The 25,261-nt window shown below is 46.9% G+C and overlaps 1 protein-coding gene across 3 annotated transcripts in view; it reads right to left on the reverse strand.

Annotated features, from left to right (window-relative positions):
* CBL (Cbl proto-oncogene) overlaps positions 1-25,261 on the reverse strand; it is a 569,152-nt gene that overhangs the window by 510,783 nt on the left and 33,108 nt on the right. For 2 of the 3 annotated variants that reach the window (XM_064471090.1, XM_064471091.1), the window contains 6 exons: positions 24,434-24,811; positions 23,391-23,485; positions 22,712-22,867; positions 22,117-22,220; positions 21,475-21,657; positions 11,297-15,972 (listed from right to left, as the gene is read on the reverse strand). In XM_064471090.1, the coding sequence (XP_064327160.1) occupies positions 15,692-15,972; positions 21,475-21,657; positions 22,117-22,220; positions 22,712-22,867; positions 23,391-23,485; positions 24,434-24,811 (1,197 nt within the window). In that variant the 3' untranslated portion in view covers positions 11,297-15,691. Of the gene's footprint in view, positions 1-11,296; positions 15,973-21,474; positions 21,658-22,116; positions 22,221-22,711; positions 22,868-23,390; positions 23,486-24,433; positions 24,812-25,261 lie in introns of those variants that run through there. The other variant, XR_010375982.1, reaches the window with a different exon arrangement.

Here is a 25,261-nt window from a genome sequence, read left to right on the forward strand (position 1 = left end):
ATATGTCAACCTTCACCTGTTTTCAGCTGAAAAGCTGTGAACCATTGATTTTTGCTTTCCACTGTTTAAATCTGATAACTCTTTTTAATACCCTAATTTTAAGGGCATGAAACTGTTTCTAGTCCTGGCAAAAGAGTCTGGAATACCTAAGGAATACCTAACTGAATGTTATTGCTTGAATATATTTCCAGGATATTTTCAATATATCAATTTCTGACCATCTGTTGGGTCAAAGGTTACAAAGGAAATTGCATTTCATTTTTTTTCTTATCTCCTGTTTTTTAATCCGCATTACCTTTGGCCCTCTGTTTTTTACAGAAGTTTTGCATTCAGGAAAAAGAAATTAAACTATTATTTCCTTCTTGCTGAAGATTACATCCCAGGTTGTAAGTGTAAATCGTAAGAACCATGGGGCTAATGGTAAAACAAAAATACAAAGTTTAAAAGAACTTGGAGGTTATTAAAGGTTCAGTAGCTGAGCAGACATCCTAAATACTCAGCAACCAAAAAAAGCCTCTTTTAAAAACCTTGTTAACTTTTGCTTTTTTGTCCTTTTAAAAAATTTGGGAGTCAATTGCAACATCTTAATTTGCTTCCTGGATGGAGCCAGCCAAACAGTGTTGGCTTTGCCTGCCTTTGCACCGTGGCTGGGGCAGGAAAATGTGTTCTGTTCACTGGTAATAGATAATGCCGCTAACAGGTGGTGGACAAGTCTGATACCAAATACTGAGAGGTAGCAGTAGGTAATGGCTAACGAGGTAGCCAGCAACAGATAATTCTATAGATTCTAATAGGTAATGGCATTAACAGCCAATACAGACACCAATAACTACCAATACTAATAAATCTACTAATGTATTCTAATAGGTAATCATAGTATTAGATAGTAATTTATAATTATATTGCTACTGATGGTAGATAGATACTAAGAGATCATAGTCAATAGAATTTAATAGATCCCAACAGTAGAATCATTAGCTGGTTGTACTAATAGCTAATATAGATACTAAAAAGTACTCTTAGATAGGTCTGTCACTGGGTTCTAATAGATAACAAGATGTTATAGTAGTTAATTGTATTTATAGCTACTATAGATACTAATAGATATTAATGGATTTTTCCCTTAAAGAATTCTGATAAATTCTAACTGTTATTTATATACTAGCTACTCTAGACCCTAATAGATAATTCTTATTTATAAATTCTAATACATTTTAATTGGGAACTGTATTATTAGCTACTATAGATACTAAATATGAATAGGTAGTTAATTCATTAGATGCTAATAGTAATAGCTTTTAATAGATAACTTCAGTAATACTAATACTGATATAAATAGGTAACTGTTAAAAGATTCTCATAGACTATAAGACAAAATTTTATGGCTAGCTACTGAGTATACGAATGGGATAACTGCACTAATAACTACTATAAATAATTATGTAAGTAGATTATTGTAGACTATTGTATTTCTAGCTAATACAGTAACTAATAACTAACAGTATTATTAAATACCAGTAGATTATTATTAACAGATATTGTAGATACTGATAGATCTATAAATACATTCCAATAAATTCTGATAGATTTTAGGACCAGCTGCTGTAACTACTACTCATAGATAATTATTGTTAGATTCTTAGACATACTGTGTAGGTTAAAATAGCTGTTATGTATTAGTACCTATAGTAGACAGTAATACAAAGTCTGTTACTAGACGCTATAAGAAAACTGCTACTCACTGCTGTAGATGCTAATAAGCACTAATAGACAATAGTTTTAATAGAATCAAATCTAAAAAATTAATTACTGTTAGTAACTGTTAGTGTCTACAGTAGCTGTTACCTGACAGCTGTAATATTCTAGTCTAATACAATCAATAAACAGAATTATCTGTTAACATTAGCTACTATAAATACTAATAATGCTGAAACCAACTCTCTTAGTGCATGCCAGTGGATACCAATAACATTAACAAATAACTCTTATTAGTAGTTTCTGTAGATGCTAATAGTTACTCATCAATAATTGCAGTATTAGAATCTATGAAGTTGTCCTGGTTTCATCTGGGATAGAGTTAAATTTCTTCGTAGTAGCTCATATGGGGCTGTGTTTTGGATTTGTGCTGGAAACAGTGGTGATAATGCAGAGATGTTTTAGTTGTTGCTAAGTAGTGCTCACACTGGTCAAGGACTTTTTCAGCTCCCCATGCTCTGCCCGGTGCACAAGGAGCTGGGAGGGGATGCAGCCAGGACAGCTGCCCCCACCTGGCCAGAGGGATGCTCCATACCATATGATGTCATGCCCAGTATATAAAGCTGGGGGAAGAAGAAGGAAGGGGGGATATTTGGAGTGATGGCTGTTGCGTGTGATGGAGCCCTGCTTTCCTGGAGACAGCTGAACACCTGCCTGCCTGTGGGAAGCAGTGAATGAATTCCTTGTTTTGCTTTGCTTGCATGCGCAGCTTTTGCTTTACCTCTTAAACTGTCTTTATCTCAAACCATGACTTGCCTCACTTTTACTCTTTGAATTCTCTCCCCCATCCCACCGGGCGGGGTGAGCAAGCGGCTGCCTGGTGCTTGGTTGCTGGCTGGGGCTAAACTGCGACAGAAGTTCTAACAGAATTATTTTGTTAGCTATGACAGATACTAATAACCCTCTAATAAATAAATCCAATTCTAGTGTTGCACTGGTATGTGATTCTGTAACAGCTGTGTTAACAGCTTGGGTAGCTGGTACTAAACACTAACAGCCACCTCTATCAATATGTGCACTTGATGGAATGCATCAGGCTACACTAGCTAACTGCGTTAACACCTTCGATAGGGGTGATAGCTATGGATCAGACCCTGAGACGTAGTTCACATTATGGATGACACCACTGGCCCTCTGTGCCACATGGTGATTTCTTTGATTCCATTTAACTAGCTCAATAGTGCTTGGTCCATTACCCCATGGGCCCCCTCATTTGACCCCAGTTCATATTAGTCACATTCCCTTAGCTGCCTTTGACCCTTGGGTCCTCATTTCAACCAATTAACCTCATTTGACCATATGGTGGCTTCTTAGAGGGGTTCACATGACTGCATTTGACCCCTGTGTCCTCAAATGACCCCAATTAACCTCATTTGACTCCAGAGTGATGCCTTTGAGGGTGCAGTTGAACTCAGTTGACCCCCCCGTATCCTCATTTGACCCCCTGTGTCCTCATTTGACCGCACAGTCACGTCTTTGAGGGGTTCAGGTGACCTCGGTTGACCCCCCGTGTCCTCAGTTGACCCCTGTGTCCTCAAATGACCCCTGTGTCCTCATTTGACCCCACTGTCACTTCTCTGAGGGGTTCAGGTGACCTCGGGTGACCCCTGTGTCCTCAGTTGACCCCTGTGTCCTCAAATGACCCCAATTAACCTCATTTGACCCCACTGTCACGTCTTTGAGGGGTTCAGGTGACCTCGGTTGACCCCCTGTGTCCTCAGTTGACCCCTGTGTCCTCAAATGACCCCTGTGTCCTCATTTGACCCCACTGTCACTTCTCTGAGGGGTTCAGGTGACCTCGGTTGACCCCTGTGTCCTCAGTTGACCCCTGTGTCCTCAAATGACCCCTGTGTCCTCATTTGACCCCACAGTCACTTCTCTGAGGGATTCAGGTGACCTCGGGTGACCCCTGTGTCCTCATTTGACCCCCGTGTCCTCAAATGACCCCTGTGTCCTCATTTGACCCCACAGTCACTTCTCTGAGGGATTCAGGTGACCTCGGTTGACCCCCCGTGTCCTCAGTTGACCCCTGTGTCCTCATTTGACCCCAATTAACCTCATTTGACCCCACTGTCACTTCTCTGAGGGGTTCAGGTGACCTCGGTTGACCCCCGTGTCCTCAAATGACCCCTGTGTCGTCATTTGACCCCACTGTCACGTCTTTGAGGGGTTCAGGTGACCTCGGTTGACCCCCCGTGTCCTCAGTTGACCCCTGTGTCCTCAAATGACCCCTGTGTCCTCATTTGACCCCACTGTCACTTCTCTGAGGGGTTCAGGTGACCTCGGTTGACCCCTGTGTCCTCAGTTGACCCCTGTGTCCTCAAATGACCCCAATTAACCTCATTTGACCCCACTGTCACTTCTCTGAGGGATTCAGGTGACCTCGGTTGACCCCCCGTGTCCTCAGTTGACCCCTGTGTCCTCAAATAACCCCTGTGTCCTCATTTGACCCCACAGTCACTTCTCTGAGGGGTTCAGGTGACCTCGGTTGACCCCTGTGTCCTCAGTTGACCCCTGTGTCCTCAAATGACCCCTGTGTCCTCATTTGACCCCACAGTCACTTCTCTGAGGGATTCAGGTGACCTCGGTTGACCCCTGTGTCCTCAGTTGACCCCTGTGTCCTCAAATGACCCGTGTCCTCATTTGACCCCACTGTCACTTCTCTGAGGGGTTCAGATGACCTCGGTTGACCCCTGTGTCCTCAGTTGACCCCTGTGTCCTCATTTGACCCCAATTAACCTCATTTGACCCCACAGTCACTTCTCTGAGGGGTTCAGGTGACCTCGGTTGACCCCCGTGTCCTCAAATGACCCCTGTGTCCTCATTTGACCGCACAGTCACGTCTTTGAGGGGTTCAGGTGACCTCGGTTGACCCCCCGTGTCCTCAGTTGACCCCTGTGTCCTCATTTGACCCCAATTAACCTCATTTGACCCCACAGTCACTTCTCTGAGGGATTCAGGTGACCTCGGGTGACCCCCCGTGTCCTCAGTTGACCCCCGTGTCCTCAAATGACCCCTGTGTCCTCATTTGACCCCACAGTCACGTCTTTGAGGGGTTCAGGTGACCTCGGGTGACCCCCCGTGTCCTCAGTTGACCCCTGTGTCCTCAAATAACCCCTGTGTCCTCATTTGACCCCACAGTCACTTCTCTGAGGGGTTCAGGTGACCTCGGTTGACCCCTGTGTCCTCAGTTGACCCCTGTGTCCTCAAATGACCCCTGTGTCCTCATTTGACCCCACAGTCACTTCTCTGAGGGATTCAGGTGACCTCGGTTGACCCCCCGTGTCCTCAGTTGACCCCTGTGTCCTCAAATGACCCGTGTCCTCATTTGACCCCACTGTCACTTCTCTGAGGGGTTCAGATGACCTCGGTTGACCCCTGTGTCCTCAGTTGACCCCTGTGTCCTCATTTGACCCCAATTAACCTCATTTGACCCCACAGTCACTTCTCTGAGGGGTTCAGGTGACCTCGGTTGACCCCCGTGTCCTCAAATGACCCCTGTGTCCTCATTTGACCGCACAGTCACGTCTTTGAGGGGTTCAGGTGACCTCGGTTGACCCCCCGTGTCCTCAGTTGACCCCTGTGTCCTCATTTGACCCCAATTAACCTCATTTGACCCCACAGTCACTTCTCTGAGGGATTCAGGTGACCTCGGGTGACCCCCCGTGTCCTCAGTTGACCCCCGTGTCCTCAAATGACCCCTGTGTCCTCATTTGACCCCACTGTCACGTCTTTGAGGGGTTCAGGTGACCTCGGGTGACCCCCCGTGTCCTCAGTTGACCCCTGTGTCCTCATTTGACCCCAATTAACCTCATTTGACCCCACAGTCACTTCTCTGAGGGATTCGGGTGACCTCGGTTGACCCCTGTGTCCTCATTTGACCCCTGTGTCCTCAAATGACCCCAATTAACCTCATTTGACCCCACAGTCACTTCTCTGAGGGGTTCAGGTGACCTCGGTTGACCCCCCGTGTCCTCAGTTGACCCCTGTGTCCTCAGATGACCCCAATTAACCTCATTTGACCCCACTGTCACTTCTCTGAGGGGTTCAGATGACCTCGGTTGACCCCTGTGTCCTCAGTTGACCCCTGTGTCCTCAAATGACCCCAATTAACCTCATTTGACCCCACTGTCACTTCTCTGAGGGATTCAGGTGACCTCGGGTGACCCCCCGTGTCCTCAGTTGACCCCCGTGTCCTCAAATGACCCCTGTGTCCTCATTTGACCCCACAGTCACGTCTTTGAGGGGTTCAGGTGACCTCGGTTGACCCCCCGTGTCCTCAGTTGACCCCCGTGTCCTCAAATGACCCCTGTGTCCTCATTTGACCCCACAGTCACGTCTTTGAGGGGTTCAGGTGACCTCGGTTGACCCCCCGTGTCCTCAGTTGACCCCTGTGTCCTCAAATGACCCCTGTGTCCTCATTTGACCCCACAGTCACTTCTCTGAGGGGTTCAGGTGACCTCGGTTGACCCCCGTGTCCTCAGTTGACCCCTGTGTCCTCAAATGACCCCTGTGTCCTCATTTGACCCCACAGTCACTTCTCTGAGGGGTTCAGGTGACCTCGGGTGACCCCTGTGTCCTCATTTGACCCCTGTGTCCTCAAATGACCCCAATTAACCTCATTTGACCCCACAGTCACTTCTCTGAGGGGTTCAGGTGACCTCGGTTGACCCCTGTGTCCTCAGTTGACCCCTGTGTCCTCATTTGACCCCAGTGTCCTCATTTGACCCCACAGTCACTTCTCTGAGGGATTCAGGTGACCTCGGTTGACCCCCCCGTGTCCTCAGTTGACCCCTGTGTCCTCAAATGACCCCTGTGTCCTCATTTGACCCCACTGTCACTTCTCTGAGGGGTTCAGATGACCTCGGTTGACCCCTGTGTCCTCAGTTGACCCCTGTGTCCTCATTTGACCCCAATTAACCTCATTTGACCCCACAGTCACTTCTCTGAGGGGTTCAGGTGACCTCGGTTGACCCCTGTGTCCTCAAATGACCCCTGTGTCCTCATTTGACCCCACAGTCACGTCTTTGAGGGGTTCAGGTGACCTCGGTTGACCCCCCGTGTCCTCAGTTGACCCCTGTGTCCTCATTTGACCCCAATTAACCTCATTTGACCCCACTGTCACTTCTCTGAGGGATTCAGGTGACCTCGGGTGACCCCCCGTGTCCTCAGTTGACCCCCGTGTCCTCAAATGACCCCTGTGTCCTCATTTGACCGCACAGTCACGTCTTTGAGGGGTTCAGGTGACCTCGGTTGACCCCCCGTGTCCTCAGTTGACCCCTGTGTCCTCAAATGACCCCTGTGTCCTCATTTGACCCCACAGTCACTTCTCTGAGGGGTTCAGGTGACCTCGGTTGACCCCTGTGTCCTCATTTGACCCCTGTGTCCTCAAATGACCCCAATTAACCTCATTTGACCCCACAGTCACTTCTCTGAGGGGTTCAGGTGACCTCGGTTGACCCCCCGTGTCCTCAGTTGACCCCTGTGTCCTCAAATGACCCCAATTAACCTCATTTGACCCCACAGTCACTTCTCTGAGGGGTTCAGGTGACCTCGGGTGACCCCTGTGTCCTCAGTTGACCCCTGTGTCCTCAAATGACCCCAATTACCCTCATTTGACCCCACTGTCACTTCTCTGAGGGATTCAGGTGACCTCGGGTGACCCCCCGTGTCCTCAGTTGACCCCCGTGTCCTCAAATGACCCCTGTGTCCTCATTTGACCCCACAGTCACTTCTCTGAGGGGTTTAGGTGACCTCGGTTGACCCCCCCGTGTCCTCAGTTGACCCCTGTGTCCTCAAATGACCCCAATTAACCTCATTTGACCCCACTGTCACTTCTCTGAGGGGTTCAGATGACCTCGGTTGACCCCTGTGTCCTCAGTTGACCCCTGTGTCCTCAAATGACCCCAATTAACCTCATTTGACCCCACTGTCACTTCTCTGAGGGATTCAGGTGACCTCGGTTGACCCCCCGTGTCCTCAGTTGACCCCCGTGTCCTCAAATGACCCCTGTGTCCTCATTTGACCCCACAGTCACGTCTTTGAGGGGTTCAGGTGACCTCGGTTGACCCCCCCGTTTCCTCAGTTGACCCCTGTGTCCTCAAATGACCCCTGTGTCCTCATTTGACCCCACAGTCACGTCTTTGAGGGGTTCAGGTGACCTCGGTTGACCCCCCGTGTCCTCAGTTGACCCCTGTGTCCTCAAATGACCCCTGTGTCCTCATTTGACCCCACAGTCACTTCTCTGAGGGGTTCAGGTGACCTCGGGTGACCCCTGTGTCCTCATTTGACCCCTGTGTCCTCAAATGACCCCAATTAACCTCATTTGACCCCACAGTCACTTCTCTGAGGGATTCAGGTGACCTCGGTTGACCCCCCGTGTCCTCAGTTGACCCCTGTGTCCTCAAATGACCCCTGTGTCCTCATTTGACCCCACAGTCACGTCTCTGAGGGGTTTAGGTGACCTCGGGTGACCCCCCGTGTCCTCAGTTGACCCCTGTGTCCTCAAATAACCCCTGTGTCCTCATTTGACCCCACAGTCACTTCTCTGAGGGATTCAGGTGACCTCGGTTGACCCCTGTGTCCTCAGTTGACCCCTGTGTCCTCAAATGTCCCCTGTGTCCTCATTTGACCCCACAGTCACTTCTCTGAGGGATTCAGGTGACCTCGGTTGACCCCCCGTGTCCTCAGTTGACCCCTGTGTCCTCAAATGACCCCAATTAACCTCATTTGACCCCACAGTCACTTCTCTGAGGGGTTCAGGTGACCTCGGTTGACCCCTGTGTCCTCAGTTGACCCCTGTGTCCTCAAATGACCCCTGTGTCCTCATTTGACCCCACAGTCACTTCTCTGAGGGATTCCGGTGACCTCGGTTGACCCCCCGTGTCCTCAGTTGACCCCGTGCCCTCAAATGACCCCTGTGTCCTCATTTGACCCCACAGTCACTTCTCTGAGGGGTTTAGGTGACCTCGGGTGACCCCTGTGTCCTCAGTTGACCCCTGTGTCCTCAAATGACCCCTGTGTCCTCATTTGACCCCACTGTCACTTCTCTGAGGGGTTCAGATGACCTCGGTTGACCCCCGTGTCCTCAGTTGACCCCTGTGTCCTCAAATGACCCCAATTAACCTCATTTGACCCCACAGTCACTTCTCTGAGGGGTTCAGGTGACCTCGGTTGACCCCCGTGTCCTCAAATGACCCCTGTGTCCTCATTTGACCCCACAGTCACGTCTTTGAGGGGTTCAGGTGACCTCGGTTGACCCCCCCGTGTCCTCAGTTGACCCCTGTGTCCTCATTTGACCCCAATTAACCTCATTTGACCCCACTGTCACTTCTCTGAGGGATTCAGGTGACCTCGGGTGACCCCCCGTGTCCTCAGTTGACCCCCGTGTCCTCAAATGACCCCTGTGTCCTCATTTGACCCCACAGTCACGTCTTTGAGGGGTTCAGGTGACCTCGGGTGACCCCCCGTGTCCTCAGTTGACCCCTGTGTCCTCAAATGACCCCTGTGTCCTCAAATGACCCCACAGTCACTTCTCTGAGGGGTTCAGGTGACCTCGGTTGACCCCTGTGTCCTCATTTGACCGCTGTGTCCTCAAATGACCCCAATTAACCTCATTTGACCCCACAGTCACTTCTCTGAGGGGTTCAGATGACCTCGGTTGACCCCCCGTGTCCTCAGTTGACCCCTGTGTCCTCAAATGACCCCAATTACCCTCATTTGACCCCACTGTCACTTCTCTGAGGGATTCAGGTGACCTCGGGTGACCCCCCGTGTCCTCAGTTGACCCCCGTGTCCTCAAATGACCCCTGTGTCCTCATTTGACCCCACAGTCACTTCTCTGAGGGGTTCAGATGACCTCGGTTGACCCCTGTGTCCTCAGTTGACCCCTGTGTCCTCAAATGACCCCAATTAACCTCATTTGACCCCAGAGTGATGCCTTTGAGGGTGCAGTGGAACTCAGTTGACCCCCCCGTGTCCTCAGTTGACCCCTGTGTCCTCAAATGACCCCAATTAACCTCATTTGACCCCACAGTCACGTCTTTGAGGGGTTCAGGTGACCTCGGTTGACCCCCAGTGTCCTCATTTGACCCCTGTGTCCTCAAATGACCCCAATTAACCTCATTTGACCCCACTGTCACTTCTCTGAGGGATTCAGGTGACCTCGGGTGACCCCCCGTGTCCTCAGTTGACCCCCGTGTCCTCAAATGACCCCTGTGTCCTCATTTGACCCCACAGTCACGTCTTTGAGGGGTTCAGGTGACCTCGGTTGACCCCCGTGTCCTCAGTTGACCCCTGTGTCCTCAAATGACCCCTGTGTCCTCATTTGACCCCACAGTCACTTCTTTGAGGGGTTCAGGTGACCTCGGTTGACCCCTGTGTCCTCACATGAACCTAGTTAACATCATTTGACCCCCATGGTGATGCCTTTGAGAGCAAAGTTGCCCTTATGTCCTCAGTTGACCTCATAGCCACATCTTTGAGATGTTTTCTTGACCTCATTTGACCCCCGTGCCCTCATTTGATTCCAGTGTGACTTGTCTGAGGGGTTAACTCAACCCCATTTCCAAGGAAAGTATTTGCCCCCCACATGTCCTGGGGGGTGGTCAGCTAGACGAACTTGTCCTCATTTGAGTCTATTTCCTTTAACAGACCCTCCAGCTGCTGGAGTACTGGTGTGTAACAGAGACCAGAACCTGCCGGACTCTGCCGAATGCTATCGGCTCTCCAGACTCCGCTGGTGCTTAAGACAGCAATTCAGGGCTGGCAGAGTCTCACAGGAGCTTGTCCTCTGCAATATACTCACACAGGCCCCCAGAGTCTCACAAGCTCTGGCATGTTATGTTGGACTCCAACAGTGTCTAACCGAATGTATAGAATCTATCACACCACACAATATTAGAAACATAAAGGATATAATATCATCTATATATGATTTTGTATGTATTATGTATGTTTCACGAGTTATTTTATTCAATAATGATGTAATATATAATTATATAAGTGCAATAATTACTGAAGTCTTTTCGTGTCTATAGTAATGTACTGACGGAGTCTGTGAGAGGCAAACGGAGCCTAACAGACTCCAGCAGAGTGGGACTGATGCTTCTGGACCTACTAGACCCCAGCAGACACTGCAGAACCCATTAGACTCTACCGGATTCCTATACACTCCCTTAGACTCTGTTCATCGGTGGTAACAAACCTGTTAATGTCATTCTCAGAAATGACTAATAGAGTCTCTAACCCATCAGGACCTATTAGTCTATTAGAATACATTAACTCTCTCAATAGATTTACCAGTATAAGCTTTGTATAAATCTTTTCTGCCCTGTTTGTTAGTACCCATGATACGAATTAGAATTTAACAGATAATTGTGATAACAGTTAAAATACATACAAAGCGAGTCACAGTCTGCAAGAGAACCAGGAGACTAACAGGACATCTCAGACTTGGGCACCCTGAACAAGATGACTGAGACAGGCTTGAGCAGGTTTTGCGTCTTCCAGGACTCAGAGAACAAACACAACACAGACGATATGCTACAACAAAGGAAATTTTATTTAAAAATAAAACTTTGTTTTATTTTCTTTTTACTGACACAGGTGAATGAAATCCCAAACAAAGAAGCTCTTAGTGGGCAGCATACAAGAATGGAAACAATTAATAAATAACATTAGTACAACCTCTAAACATTAACAATGCATTTGCAAACAAAATGAGGACTTTAAACCAAGTGAACCTTAAAGCTCAGCTATTCTCTGTAAGAATATTTACCTTCTGTTTTTCCTTATTCTTTACAGATCTGAAAGGATTAAATACTGCTATTATAGTTTTATATTAATGACACTATCATACTTTTTTAAAATATTTTGTGAAAATCTCAACATTTTTAACACTGATATTATACAAATTGGTATTTGTCATTCAAGAGAAAGATGAACTGTTCTTCCCCCACTGGGAATTTAAAAAAAAAATTTCTATTAGCAACTTTACAAATAAGGTCCATAGCCCCCACTAATTTTTAAGGTGGCACCTTTAAGAAAGTGCCCTGGGAGTTGCATTTTTTCTTGCTCAACTGAAAAAAACATTTACAGTAATGACCCTGCCTCAGGATTAGCTACAGTAATGTAATCAGTCTAGTGCAGGAAGCAACATGCTGTACTCCAAGCCTATCTGGCTCCCTCACAGTAAGGGCTCAGTGAAGGGCATGCAGAAAAGCTGATTATAGTGAAAGCAAGTCCGCTAGTTCCCAGCGGAGACACTCCATGCCTCAAGCTGCAGCACTTGCGGAGACAGACACACAAGGGCAGTGCAGCAGACAAGATTTACCGCACCCCTGGCAGGATATGCCTCATTTCAGATTCCCATACAGCTACGGTGGCACTGAACGTTCCAAGTCAGCCGGAAACCCTATTCAGAACAGACAATACTTGCCTGCTTTCCACAGCTACCTGCTGCTCGCTGTGCAGAAACCCATACTGGTCCCACATATTTGGTGCCCAAATCTGACTGTACAAAGTGGTTTCTGCTTGCTTTGTGTCCACGTTGACAGGTAGGGGGAAAAACCAGCATTTTTTCTGAGCAGAACTCGTATTTTGCTATAAGCAAAACCAATCCTGTCCAAAATTGTACTGTCTTCACACCAAGCATAGTACAGCACCAGTCCAGAAAAGTCACTGTTAGTAAGAGACAAAGTAGAAAACCTCCACGGTTGAAATGCTACAAAAATGCAGTGTCATAGTTGACGTGACAATTGCCCATCTTTCTTGCCCCTTCTTTTCACCCCTTTCAAAGCAGCCTTATGCTTAAAGGCATCTTTGCAGCTTGTCTAGTTCTGGCTCTTCATTTTCACAGAGGGGTGGACACTCAGATCCAGCCTAGCAATGCAGCATTCCCTCAAGAAAGGCACTAGACATTTGGGTTTTTTTTTTTCCTTTTTAAAATAGCGTCATAAAGTTAAGAATAAAGATCGAAGAGGTGAAGGGAAAAAAACAGAAGTCAATCTTGGGCTTCCTGAAAGAACAACAAGAAAAATACACTGTATGGTGCCTGGATTCACTTCACAGAGCACAGCCATAAGACATGGTCAGGACTCTGCTGCACTTCAGTGGTACTAACAAACGTGTACATGTCTAAGGAAGAAAAGCCAAGACTTAAGTTTCTTAAATCAGTTTGAGACACAAACAGTGCACAGAAAGGACACATGCAGAAAAATTAGTGATACATGCCACAAAGATTGCTCTCTCTAATCTCTAATACCTGGAACAATACTCATAGCAATGTCTCTTGGCACATAAACCCCAAAGACAGGCCTGTGATAGCGCTGCTAGGCATGACTTAATTTAACATTACAAGCCTGTAATAAAGGGCTTGCATGGGACGGGGCATCACTACTCTGATCACACACACTGTGCAAGACATGAGTTAAGGCTTTCTAGCTAGCTGGACTTGGCTCTTACGCAGCCTTGGCAGTGGCAAGAGTCACGCGTTGCACTTGAACACACTTGCACTGAGTTTACGCAGCAAGTCAGAAATGAAGTGACTCCAAACCCAACACGGAACTAGTGGCAGCGCTGGAGAGAATACAAAAAAGAGGGAAATAAAACTGCAGTGCTCCCTCACAAAAAGGTTTTTACCTGGTTCCCCAGGACAAAGCCAGGCAACAACTCTCATACGCTAGGACTGGTTGCTCAGGCTCACAAATGTAATATGCAGATCTACTGCGAGATCAGCCAGAGCTGCCCCATGTTCCCGTGCTGCAGCAGCAAAAGTGTTGGCCTTGCTTCTCCAGAAGCTCCCACAGACACACTGACCAAGGCTGCCATGCATAACTGGCAGAGCACTTCACACAGAAAGAGCAGGACTGGTTCACAATGTGCTGACTGTTGCATGTGTGGACAGAGGAAAAAGAACAGCTCTTCCCCAGATGCAATATGCACTGACATCACCTTCTCTGTAAATCAGCACCTTCACCAAGGCTGGACCCTACTCTTGGCTGCGCCTGACCTCTCTCTGCCCCACTGCACAGCACCATGCCCACTGACAAATATCAGCGTGCTGCATTTGCAAGTTTCAGCCCTCGTCCCAAAATAGCAACAGTGGTGATGGCCTGTAACTGTTGCAGGAGATCTCCTTAAGGTTTCAGAGAACATTTTCTTTACTAGAGAAAGGAGGGGAGTAAAGAGAGACAGTTCATGCTTTTAAACTGCCTGGAACCCACTGCATCAATTTATAAAGCTGTAGGTCTAGAGGGAAACCTACACTCTACATGAAACACACATTTTATGCCTAGTTCCCTTTGCTAATACTTGTTAAGTTCTCTCTGCCAACTGCAAGCTGTTTCTCTGAGATCTGGGCCCAGCTACTAGATTCTTCAAAAGGCTAAACTCCTTCCAACCGCTATAGTCACTCCAACAGTATTTCAAGTTGTAACCCTTTGCCTAGTGACTACTGCTGCCCTTAGAGAGATACAAATAATGCTAGACATGCTTCAGTAGGCTAATAGCCTCTCACTGTACCCAGAGCACTTGCTCATCTGTCAGGCTGTGATCTGTGTGTCCCTACTTCATTTAAGTCCTCTCAAAAGGAACCACACACTTCTCACACATCAAGCATATATGAAGAGAGTTAAGTAACTGAGTATGCAAGTCAGGTTTTTCCAAAGTAACAGCTGAGTACTGTCTTTTAAAGCCATGTGATTGTTTTACAAACACAGAAGTTTCCCAGATCTGTTTTAATAAACTCTGGCAATTCCTTAGAGTAACGGAAATGGAAAGGAGAGCCCCCATGTTGTTTTGACAGCCATGCAGAGAACTGCTGCATTTTTTTTACTGCAAAGCAGGTAAGATACCAACGAATACATCAGCTGCATCTACCAATTCCACAAAACAGCCTGGCACAAAGACAGCTGGCTCCTGCAAAAGCTCTCTGAAGATGATGGAATGTGTGTGAAGGCCACTAGTCTGCGACAGCCACCATGCAATTAAGATAAATAAAACATCATATTTACCAGGTGCTACATTCCTAGAGAAGAACGCATGGAAGTGTCCAGTGACGGCTGCTCAAGCCCAGCAGGGCCACAATCGAGTTTGAGCATTGAAGCACAAAATCTCAAGGCCAAAAAAGGAAAAGCAGCAACCAGTTCTTCGCTGTCACTCACATTCTTCCCACCCTCTCCCACCCCTCAAAAACAAGCAAAACTTTCAGCACATCTAGCTGCCTGGAATCTGGTGCTGCCAGTGCTGCCGGCAAGAGGACACATATGAGAGAAATCCAACTCTCAGCACTGTGAAGATCAAAATGCCTGACAGAAGCTAGTCACTCTAGCTCCAGGCAAAAAGGGAGGACTCGAATCATAAGCAATAAATGTTATTATTACAGGCAGAAGGGAAACACCATGACAAACAGGAAGCAATCGAAAGATTCTTCCAAGGTCTCCTATTTATTCCCAGCCGAAAGTGACCTCCCAGCTGCTCTAAAAAGCCTGAGCCAGACACACAGCAGCGAACAGATCCAAACCTAGTACCATGAACCACAGGACACACCACACCGACCTCGAGACTTTGTTTCTCAGAGCACTCACTTAGAATTCACAGCACAAAACACTCCCCCCAGCCTCCAGGGCATCAGCTCGGCCACCCCTTGTTGCGACACCTTTCTCTACCAACACCCTGGAAATAAATCTGTTCTCTCAAACAAGAGGTAGGGGTAAAGGACTCCAAGACATACACTGTATAAAACACCATTCTGCTCCATTTCATTCCACTCCTTTGAAATCTGGAACCACAAAAACCTGATAACTGATTCTCTTAAGAGGCAGGACTGACCTCAGCATGAAGTCTCTAAAGGAACCCCCCTCCCCTTTGGTGCGTAGCTGGGCTACGGCTGCCCAGGCAGCTGGTCCACAGAAGTTGTAGTTGTGGAGGTAATGTGCTATGTGGCCACATGCGCCGGGGAGGAAATGGAAACAAACTCCCGGAGAATATTCTTGGCCATTTCAATATTGTTATGTGCAATGACCAGTGCTTTCTGAATGTCCTGATATGAGTAGCCTTGGCTCATTAGATTCTCGATCTCACTGGAGAGTTGCAGTGACGCACCGGTCCCACTGCTGGCTCCGCCTGTTTGGCAGCTCCCTGCTTTCCGCTCAGAATTTATTCTCCGTGGTAGCGGCTTCGGCGGCCTTTCGGGAACTTGAGAGCCATCTGAAAAACCTGGAATGGACAAACAAATGCTTCGCTTCAAAAAAGGACATGTGATCCTTGCTTGGAACAAAGCAGGAATGACATTAGACTGATAAACCACACTTCAAAAACATGCCACTGAAAGCTATGCCACTTTCTCCAACCAGCCTATCCTCTCACACGACAGTACAGATTAGCTCCGCTTTCCCTCTTGTATACATAAACTGCTATGGAAATTTTTTTTAATTAGGAGGGCACATCAGGATCATTTATTAAGATAAGATGACATAAATAGGAAAAATCGGCAAGGGAGAGAGGTGTGTGTGTGAGCAGAGCTCATCTATCAGCCTTAGAATAAGAAGCAGAGACCTGCTGGGAAAAGATGACGCATAGAATATGCAACTTTACTAAACATCACATTTCCTTCTAGAATCAGACAGCAACCCCCAGTTTAACTGTCCTGATGCTGATCTCTCCTCACAAAAACATTGTCCCTATTGCAGCGTACTGAGGGAGTGTATGCACAAACCCAGATCTATCAGCTACAGCTCAACTACCACTATTGCTCCAGCAACTGAATTACATTCTCTGAAGGGTCTGCTCCTCTTCCAGCCCATCAGCAGGCCAGTACCATCTAAAAGAGCTCCTGCCGAAGCTCACCCTTTCTAATGGCTGGGTGCTATGGCAGATCAGTAAGCTCAGCCTGTTCTGCCTTTCTTCTTAGCCATTCAGATGTGTTACTTGCCAATAACCACATCATGCACTACTCCTGGGGAGAGAAAAGAATAGCCAATAAACCAAATGACACCGAACACTCCAACACACTGCTTAATGTGTTAATCCAACGTCTGACAATTTCTGAGTTCTAACCGCCTGTATCATTGCAAAAAGTATTTTTTCCTACTTCCAAATCACGAGAAACTGTTCTGCACAAATATTGGTGGCGTTCATACTCCTGAGGGATACGACAAAAGCTAGGAGTATAGTCAAGACCCTAAATTTTAGGAAAGCAGATTTCCAGCTCTTCAGGGAGTTAGTCAGCAGGACCCCCTGGGAAATGGTCCTCAGGGAAATGGGAACAGAAGAGAGCTGGTAGACCTTTAAGGATGCGTTCCATAAAGTGCAAGAGCTCTCAGTTCCCAGGTGTAAGAAATCAGGCAAGCAAGGGAAGAAACCAGCATCACTGAGTCGAGACATGGTGATTAAACTGAAGAGCAAGAGGGAACCGCACAGGCAGTGGAAGCAGGGACAGGTATCCTGGCAAGAGTTATAAGGATGCTGTCTGGTTGTGTAGGGATGGGGTCAGGAGGGCCAAGGCACAGCTGGAGCTGAGTTTGGCAAGGGACGCAAGGAGTAAGAAAAAAGGCTTCTACAGGTACGTCAACTAGAAAAGGAAAGTCAAAGAAAGCGCACACCCCCAATGAACAAGAATGGTGGCCTAGTATCAACAAATGAGGGGAAGGCTGAGGTGCTCAACAACTTTTTTGCCTCAGTCTTCACTGGTAACCTCTTTCCTCACCCCTCCCAAGCCGATGGACTGCAGGCAGGATGGAGACCAGGGGGATAAAGCCCCTCCCACTGAAAGGGAAGATGAAGTTCGTGACTGCCTGAGGAACCTGGATATACACAAGCCTATGGGACCTGATGAGATGCATCCGAGAGTCCTGAGGGAATTGGCTGATGTAGTGGCCAAGCCACTCTCCATGATATCTGAGAAGTCGTGGCTGTCAGGTGAAGTCCCTGGGAACTTCAGAAGGGAAACATTGTGCCCATCTTCAAAAAGGGTAGAAAGGAGGACTCAGGGAACTCCCGTCCTGTCAGCCTCACCTCCGTGCCAGGGAAGATCACAGAACAGATCCTCCTAGAAGCCATGCTAAGGCACATGGAGTACAGGGAGGTGATCCGAAGCAGCCAGCACAGCTTCACCAAGGGCAAGTCCTGCCTGACCAGCCTAGTGGCCTATGATGGAGTGACTGCATCAGCGGACAAGGGAAGCGCTATGGATGTCATCTGTCTGGACTTCTGTAAGGCCTTTGACACGGTCCCCCACAGCATCGTTCTCTCTAAACTGGGGAGATATGGATTTGATGGGTGGGCTGTGCAGTGGATAAGGAACTGGTTGGACGGTCACATCGAGATAGCAGTGGTCAACGGCTTGATGTCCAGATGGAGACCGGTGACGAGTGGTGTGCCTCAGGGGTCTGTACTGGGACCAGTACTATTTAATATCTTCATCAATGACATAGTGGGATCAGGTGTACCCTCAGCAAGTTTGCAGATGACGCCAAGCTGAGCAGTGCAGTTGACAGACTGTTGTCCAGAGAGACCTGGACAAGCTGGAGAGGTGGGCCTGTGAGAACCTCAAGAGGTTCAACAAGGCCAAATGCACCTGGGTCAGGGCAAGCCCTGATATCAATACAGGCTGGGGGATGAAGGGATGGAGAGCAGCCCTGCAGAGAAGGATTTGGGGGTACTGGTGGATGAAAAGCTGGACATGAGCCAACAGCGTGCACTCATAGCCCAGAAGGCCAATCATATCCTGGGCTGCATCAAAAGAAGCGTGTCCAGCAGGTCGAGGGAGGTGATTCTGCCCCTCTGCTCTGCTCTGGTGAGACCCCACCTGGGGTGCTGCATCCAGCTCTGGGCTCCTCAGCACAAGAAGGACATGAAACTGTTGGAGGGGGTCCAGAGGAGGCCACAAAAATAATCCGAGGGCTGGAGCACCCCTCCTATAAAGACAGGCTGAGAGAGTTGGGGTTGTTCAGCCTGGAGAAGAGAAGGCTGCAGGGAGACCTTATTGCAGCCTTCCAGTACTTAAAGGGGGACTATAGGAAAGATGGGCACAACCTCTTTAGCAAGGCCTGCTGTGACAGGACAAGGGGTAATGGTTTTAAACTGAAGGAGGGTAGATTTAGACTGGATATAAGGGAGAAATGTTGTACCGTGAGGGTGGTGAAACCCTGGCCCAGGTTGCCCAGAGAGGTGGTCGATGCCCCATCCCTGGAAACGTTCAAGGTCAGGTTGGACGGGGCTCTGAGCAACCTGATCTAGTTGAAGATGTCCCTGCTCACTGCAGGGGGCTGGGACTAGATGTCCTCTAAAGGTCCCTTCCAACCTAAACCATTCTATGATTTGACATCACCTTAAAGAAAGTTGTATTTGTCTTCTGGAGAAACTAGTCAAGGCAATCAAGAGTTTTCTAGCAGTAGAACTGGTGTACCATAGCCAAATCCATAAACTACGAATGTCCAAACGATCCCTTTTTAAGAGGGGGCACTGCAGCACTGCTCAGAAAAGAAGTCCTCATTGTGGAGCCTTTCTGAAAAACTTGTACCAAAAGCATGAAGATAGAGAAGGCTCTTCAGGAAACAAATTCATTGAAGCTTCCTCACCAACCACAATGCAGTTCAGCACCCTGATCTTCAAAGTACAAACTTCTTACACATAAAAAGCTTTTTGTACATTTGAGATAAAGGACTACCCACTTCTCTCCCCTAAATTGTCTTTCAAAATAGCTGTTTCAGCTTGAACTGCATCAGATCTCAGAGACTATGGGTCAATTTGAAGGGGGCACCACTAGAACAGCTTTTTTTGGTAAATGATTAAGAAACTAAACTGTAGGGCATAATGCATGAGAACATAAATCTGCCAAAATGTATCAAATGTATCTCATACTAATCAGGCTTGTTTAAAACCAGCCTTGAGCAGTAGCCAATACCTACTGTTTCAGAAAACTGCATATGCTTCCCAGAGCAGTAGCAATCAGCATTTCTACAGCGTTTTTCATTAGCAGATCTCATAACACTACAAAGGAGGACAACAGCACTGTTATTTCAGGGCTGTAGAAACAAAGAACGGTCTATGATTAAGCTCAGTACTTCATCTGAAGCAGGACGTGAGCTCTCTCTGCTCCTTCTTATCCCCGTCAGTCACATTCTACAGACACAGTGACAGACTTAAAAAATGAGGCAGGGAACACAGAGGAGTGGCAAAAGCTAATGAACTTCTTTGCACTAGTACACTCTGCACTGAAGAAGGGCAAGCTCAGGGAAGGGGAAGTGGTAGAGCAGGTTAACAGAAGACACTAGGGCAAGTGGTCCTGGGTACAGAAGGCTTTGCCTCCAGAAGGAATAACAAACTCGCTCCTCTTACTTGGCTAATCACCAGGGTGGTGTCCTGGTTTTGGCTGGAATAGAGTTAATTTTCTTCATGTAGCTGGTACAGTGTGTTTTGGATTTGGTATGAGAATAGTGTTGATGTCACATTCATTTTGTAGTTGTTGTTAAGTAGCAGCTAAGTGTTGCTAAGCAGTGCTTACACTAGTCAAGGACTTTTGCAACCTCCCATGCTCTGCCAGGGACACAAGAAGCCAGGAGGGGAGGGGGCACAGCCAAGGCAGCTGACCCAAACTGGCCAACGGGATGTTCCATACCATATGACATCATGGTCAGTATATACAGCTGGGGGAGGAAGGAAGGGGGGACATTTGGAGTGATGGTGTTTGTCTTCCCAAGTAACCGTTACACGTGATGGAGCCCTGCTTTCCTGGAGATGGCTGAGCACCTGCCTGCCCGTGGGAAGGAGTGAATGAATTCCTTGGTTTGCTTTGCTTGCGTGCGCAGCTTTTGCTTCTCCTTTTCATTATATTATTATTGTTGTTGTTATTATTATTACTACTACTATTACTGTTTGCTTTACCTATTAAACTGTCCGTATCTCAACCCATGAGATTTTCTCACTTTTACCCTTCTCAATCTCTCCCCCATTCCACCAGGGGCGAATGAGCAAGCGGCTGGGTACAGCTTAGTGGCTGGCTGGGGCTAAACCATGACAGGTGTTCAGACAGGGTGAAAGCCCCCCAGTGGGGACAGTTTCAGAGATTCCTTCAGAGCTGCTGGGCAGCTGTAGAGAGTAAGTTGAGCATTATTCAAAAAGGCTCTTGGAGAGGTGAGGCTTTGGTTTTTCCCTCAGAGAATGTGCCTTGCAGCCAGAAGGACAAGATGTCCTCTACTCCCTGGGGCCAAAAAGCTGACTTTGCTGAGCCACTAGGCCCCTGCTCAAAGGAACTGACAGCATCAAACAGTACACTTGTGCCATCTGCTGGCAACAACCTCAGCAGACACTGAGCCAGACAGAAGCGGTGCAAGGCCAGCCATGTCTCTCTTACTTGGAACAGCGACAAGCAGTGATGTCTGAAACTCTGTTTAATGCCCTGATATGCCCTGGTGCAAAAGGTATGCCATGCCCTGTAGGAAAAGTGGTTTAAGGAACATCCCTTAACCTGAGGAAAGGTTTTCCTAACTGCGATTTAAACGTGATTTGCTAGCTCAGTGATTAAATGACCAAGGCAGTGCATTCCAAGTTGTAAACCAAACTGAACCTGTAGCTGTCTTGTAAACCTGATCTTTAGTGCCGTCTAAACCTGATTTTTACAGCTTGCATACAAAACTCTGAGTCAATGACAGAAGTTTCAAACATGCATAACAAGCCGTCAGAACCCACTACAACATGAAGAGTATGGGTGTTTCTAACCTGTTACAGGGTCATTTTCCAAAGACATTCGGCTGAAGGCAGGCGTGGCATTGGAGATATCAGACAAGGTGCGACGAGCAATAGCAACCGGTAGTGGTGGTTTGGGGATATCATAACCATCTTCTTCATTTTCTGACTCTTCAGGGCCATTGCTGGCAGCGGCTGTTGCCAGATCCCCTTCATCTAGAATAAGAAGCACATTCTGAGCTCCAGGACTGAACAGAGCCTCTGTCTCTCAAGGCAGACTCTGCTCCCCTGTAGTCCACAAACATTGACAGGACACTGAACTAAGGTTTTGTTGCCAGAGCTCCACATTCAATGAGAGCTCTTTCCAGAAGGTAGTATTAGATTAAAAATACTTACGGGCTGACAACTCTGCCCAGGGAAAAACAAAATTCTAACCAGCTATTTTCTTTGACAACTGTTGAGTATATTTACAGTGCATTCCCATTAGGCTTCTCAACAATATCCCCACATCCAGTCTGCAGTACACAGATCCAGATGTTTCCACATACATCCTAGCTATTTTAACAGTGAAAGCAAGTAACATTTAAATTTAGCCTAAAATGCTCTTCCAGCTGGGACTGGGACCAATTCATTGTACCCCAGTTTCTCAGTTGTTTTTTTAGAACACTTACTCACCAGAAGCATTGACAGCCTCAAACGCAGAGGTTGCTGCTTGGGAGTGAATGTTGTACATTGCTTCATACATACAGCCTTCCGTCTGCTGGTCGCAGTCTAAAACTCTGAGGGAGAGAACATGTATTTCCCCTCAGACAAGTGACAGTGGTCACCCACCACCACCACCTAGTCTCTGTGAGTGAGATTCTGTTCAGACCCCTGTTCAAAGTGAAATCACCACTGTTCCATGAAAGAATATTTGTTCCAGAAAATGCTTTAGTAATGTCTGTTGTAACACAGCATATCAGCTTAAGAGTTTAATTGATACCACCAGAACACAACCTTTGAACAGAATTTTATTTTCAGTTGCTGCTGCTCTCAAAAGGTTACCAGCAGAAAGAGGTGGAAATGGTTATCTGGCTCTAATACTGTATAAGGACTCTGCAGAAAAGCAGTAGTCACACTTCATTTACACTTAGCTATATTAGTCTAGATGTGGTGAATATCACTGGGGGAGTTCAGCAAACCAAACAAACAAAATCTCCACCACAGTAAACAAATATGCTTTCCCATAAGCTGTGAGGAAGAAGCACAGCACATACAAACAGAATCTCACCGTAAACTCTGAGTCATATCCAAAGGCATTTTGATCTCTGTTTTTTGTACAGCAGGACCTGGAGGCACCACAGGCAGAGAGGATGGTGACATGTATTCAGTGTCTTCATCGCTTTCAGACTGTTCCCCAGGAGGCAGTTTTGGTACAGGCAGTGGTCTGGAGGCAGAAGAAACAAGATATAAACATCAGAAAAACATTTACACCAAATCTAATTAATATCGAAGTGGCCTTCAAAATCCACAGCAGATGTAACAAGCAGTGATCTTATAGTGATTCTGTCTAAAGAAATAACTTGGCTTTCAGGATTCTCATCAGCCCAGCCGCAAGGTCACACTGGTACAAGGCCATTATGCAAAAGGAAATCGACGACATCATACACATTGTACATCACCTACTTCTCATAAAGACTAACACAGAGGTGAATTCATAAAAGAGCTAATGGCAACTGTAGCCTGTTTCCTATTGCCACAGCCAAGGGTAACTACCACCACTATCCACAGATCTTTGGGACGCTGATTTCATCTACTTTCTCCAAACTGTGTATTTTGAGTCCATCAGAGATTGAAGGTAAGGCTGACAGAGTTGTGTCAAATTCTGTCCCTGGTACCAGCATGGAGAGAGCCCTACAATTACCATTTTGTAAGTTATAAAAGAGCACTCTTGCTAGAAAACAACAGACCTGGCAGCTAAGGAGTAGATCGCATTGGCAGATGAGGAGGGTTTAATTTTGGGGTGTTCACACTCTGGAGTTGTTGACGGACCACTGTTCAAGCTCTGAAAGAAAAAATTTCCAACCAGTAATCAGAAACACCACATATACCAGTGTAGTTGCAAAGCTGTCAGCCAGTCATTCAGCACATCATCTAGGGGAACGAAGCACCTTCATTATTCCAAAGCATTTACTGAAGCCTTAGAAATCCAGTAGGTACTGTGACAGTTTTCCCTCAGTGAGGGCACAAGCAGGATTTTCTCCTGTAGCCAACTGCTCGTTTATACAAAAACTGCAGGAACTTCATATCTTTTGATACTCCAGTAGTTTTGAAAAAAATCAGCCAAAATAGGCCAAAAAAGCAAAATGTTAATGGGGGACAAGAGAAAAAGGATGCAGATGAGCACACACATATAGAGACAGAATGACAGCCACGCAAGTGTCATTTTCTTAGTGAATCTGGCTAAAAATTCATTTGCTTTCAATTTCAGAAAGCTGGAGGTTTTAAAAGGAAAAATTAGGGGAATGGAATCAAAGAAAGCAAAACTGACTGAGATTTCTTTTAGAGAATATGTTAGACTACTAAGTTACACATCATGACATTGGTAATAGTAACAAATCCAAATTTAACACAATTTTACTGTGTTACACTAATCATATCTACCATGTGCAGGTTTTACAGGACTGAAAACTGAGAAGAGTAAATTACACTTTTTCAGCATACCAGCTCCCAGCACAAAACATTCTCACTTTTACAAATTGAAAGGTGAACAGTGATCACGAAATTGTGGCTGTGACTGCTCAAACTGGGATTTCAGCCTTGCTCCCAAGAGGCATGAAAGCACTTCCCTAAGACGTCTTCCCATTATTCTCCCTTGCCTGGCACTCACCAGTTCCCTTCCATCTCTCCCTTGGCACAAGATCACCCTTTTCAGATGTAAACTATAAGAAGAGGGCACCTTGAAGGACATAATTCCTCACAAACTACCTTCACCTCCAATAGACCTACTCACCACTGGGTTGTCCAGGCTGAGCGTGCTCCCAAGCCGATGGCTGTCAGCCCTGGAGTCCATCTGCGAGGGCAAGGAAAAGGGAAGCGAGTGTCTGTTTGACAGTTCTCTCCCAGCCCAAGGGTCACCAGGGCTGAGAGCTACAGATGGGGCTTTGGGAATGGGCCTGGATGGCCACAGATCTGCCTGACGATTGGAGGGCACAGGGGGTAGTTTGTCTCTTGAAGGACAGTCTCCTGGTGTGCAGGGCAGGGGACGTCTCTGAGGTCGACCTTCAGTCCCAATGGAATGTGGCCTGTCCGGAGGCGGTGGTGGTGGGAGGTCTCTGAGCGTGGGTGGGATTGGCAAAGGTTTATCTTTGTGAAGAGTACCAGGTGCAGCCTGGAAGGCAGAAGAATGTAAAATATTGCTGAACAAAGATAGTCTAGCCACAAAACATAAAAAGGAGCAAGGTGGGTGGCAAAAGTTTGAGTTTTGGGTTTTATCTATTTTTACAAGAAATTATCTCAAAGGATGTGGAGATAACTCTCCAAAAGAAAACCCTCCACAGACACCTTCTCTACAAGCTCGAAGACATAACACAGTTACTATGTGCAGCTACAGCTAGGGACTAAACACCCCAGATTATTCTTCTTGAAGGTCAAAAGTAAAGCTTATAGCAGCATTAGATTGGATTCCAAACAAAGGATACCTGTAATTTAAAAAAAACCTATTCAAATGTGGGTTATTTATACAAGGTAACATTCATCAGTCAGCATTGTGTATTTATAGAATTGGATATTTTCTTCTGCCCGAACTTCATAATTTCATATGCATAATCTCATTACTTTA

Source organism: Phalacrocorax carbo, chromosome 21, assembly GCF_963921805.1.
Source record: "Phalacrocorax carbo chromosome 21, bPhaCar2.1, whole genome shotgun sequence".
NCBI classification, from domain to species: domain Eukaryota; kingdom Metazoa; phylum Chordata; class Aves; order Suliformes; family Phalacrocoracidae; genus Phalacrocorax; species Phalacrocorax carbo.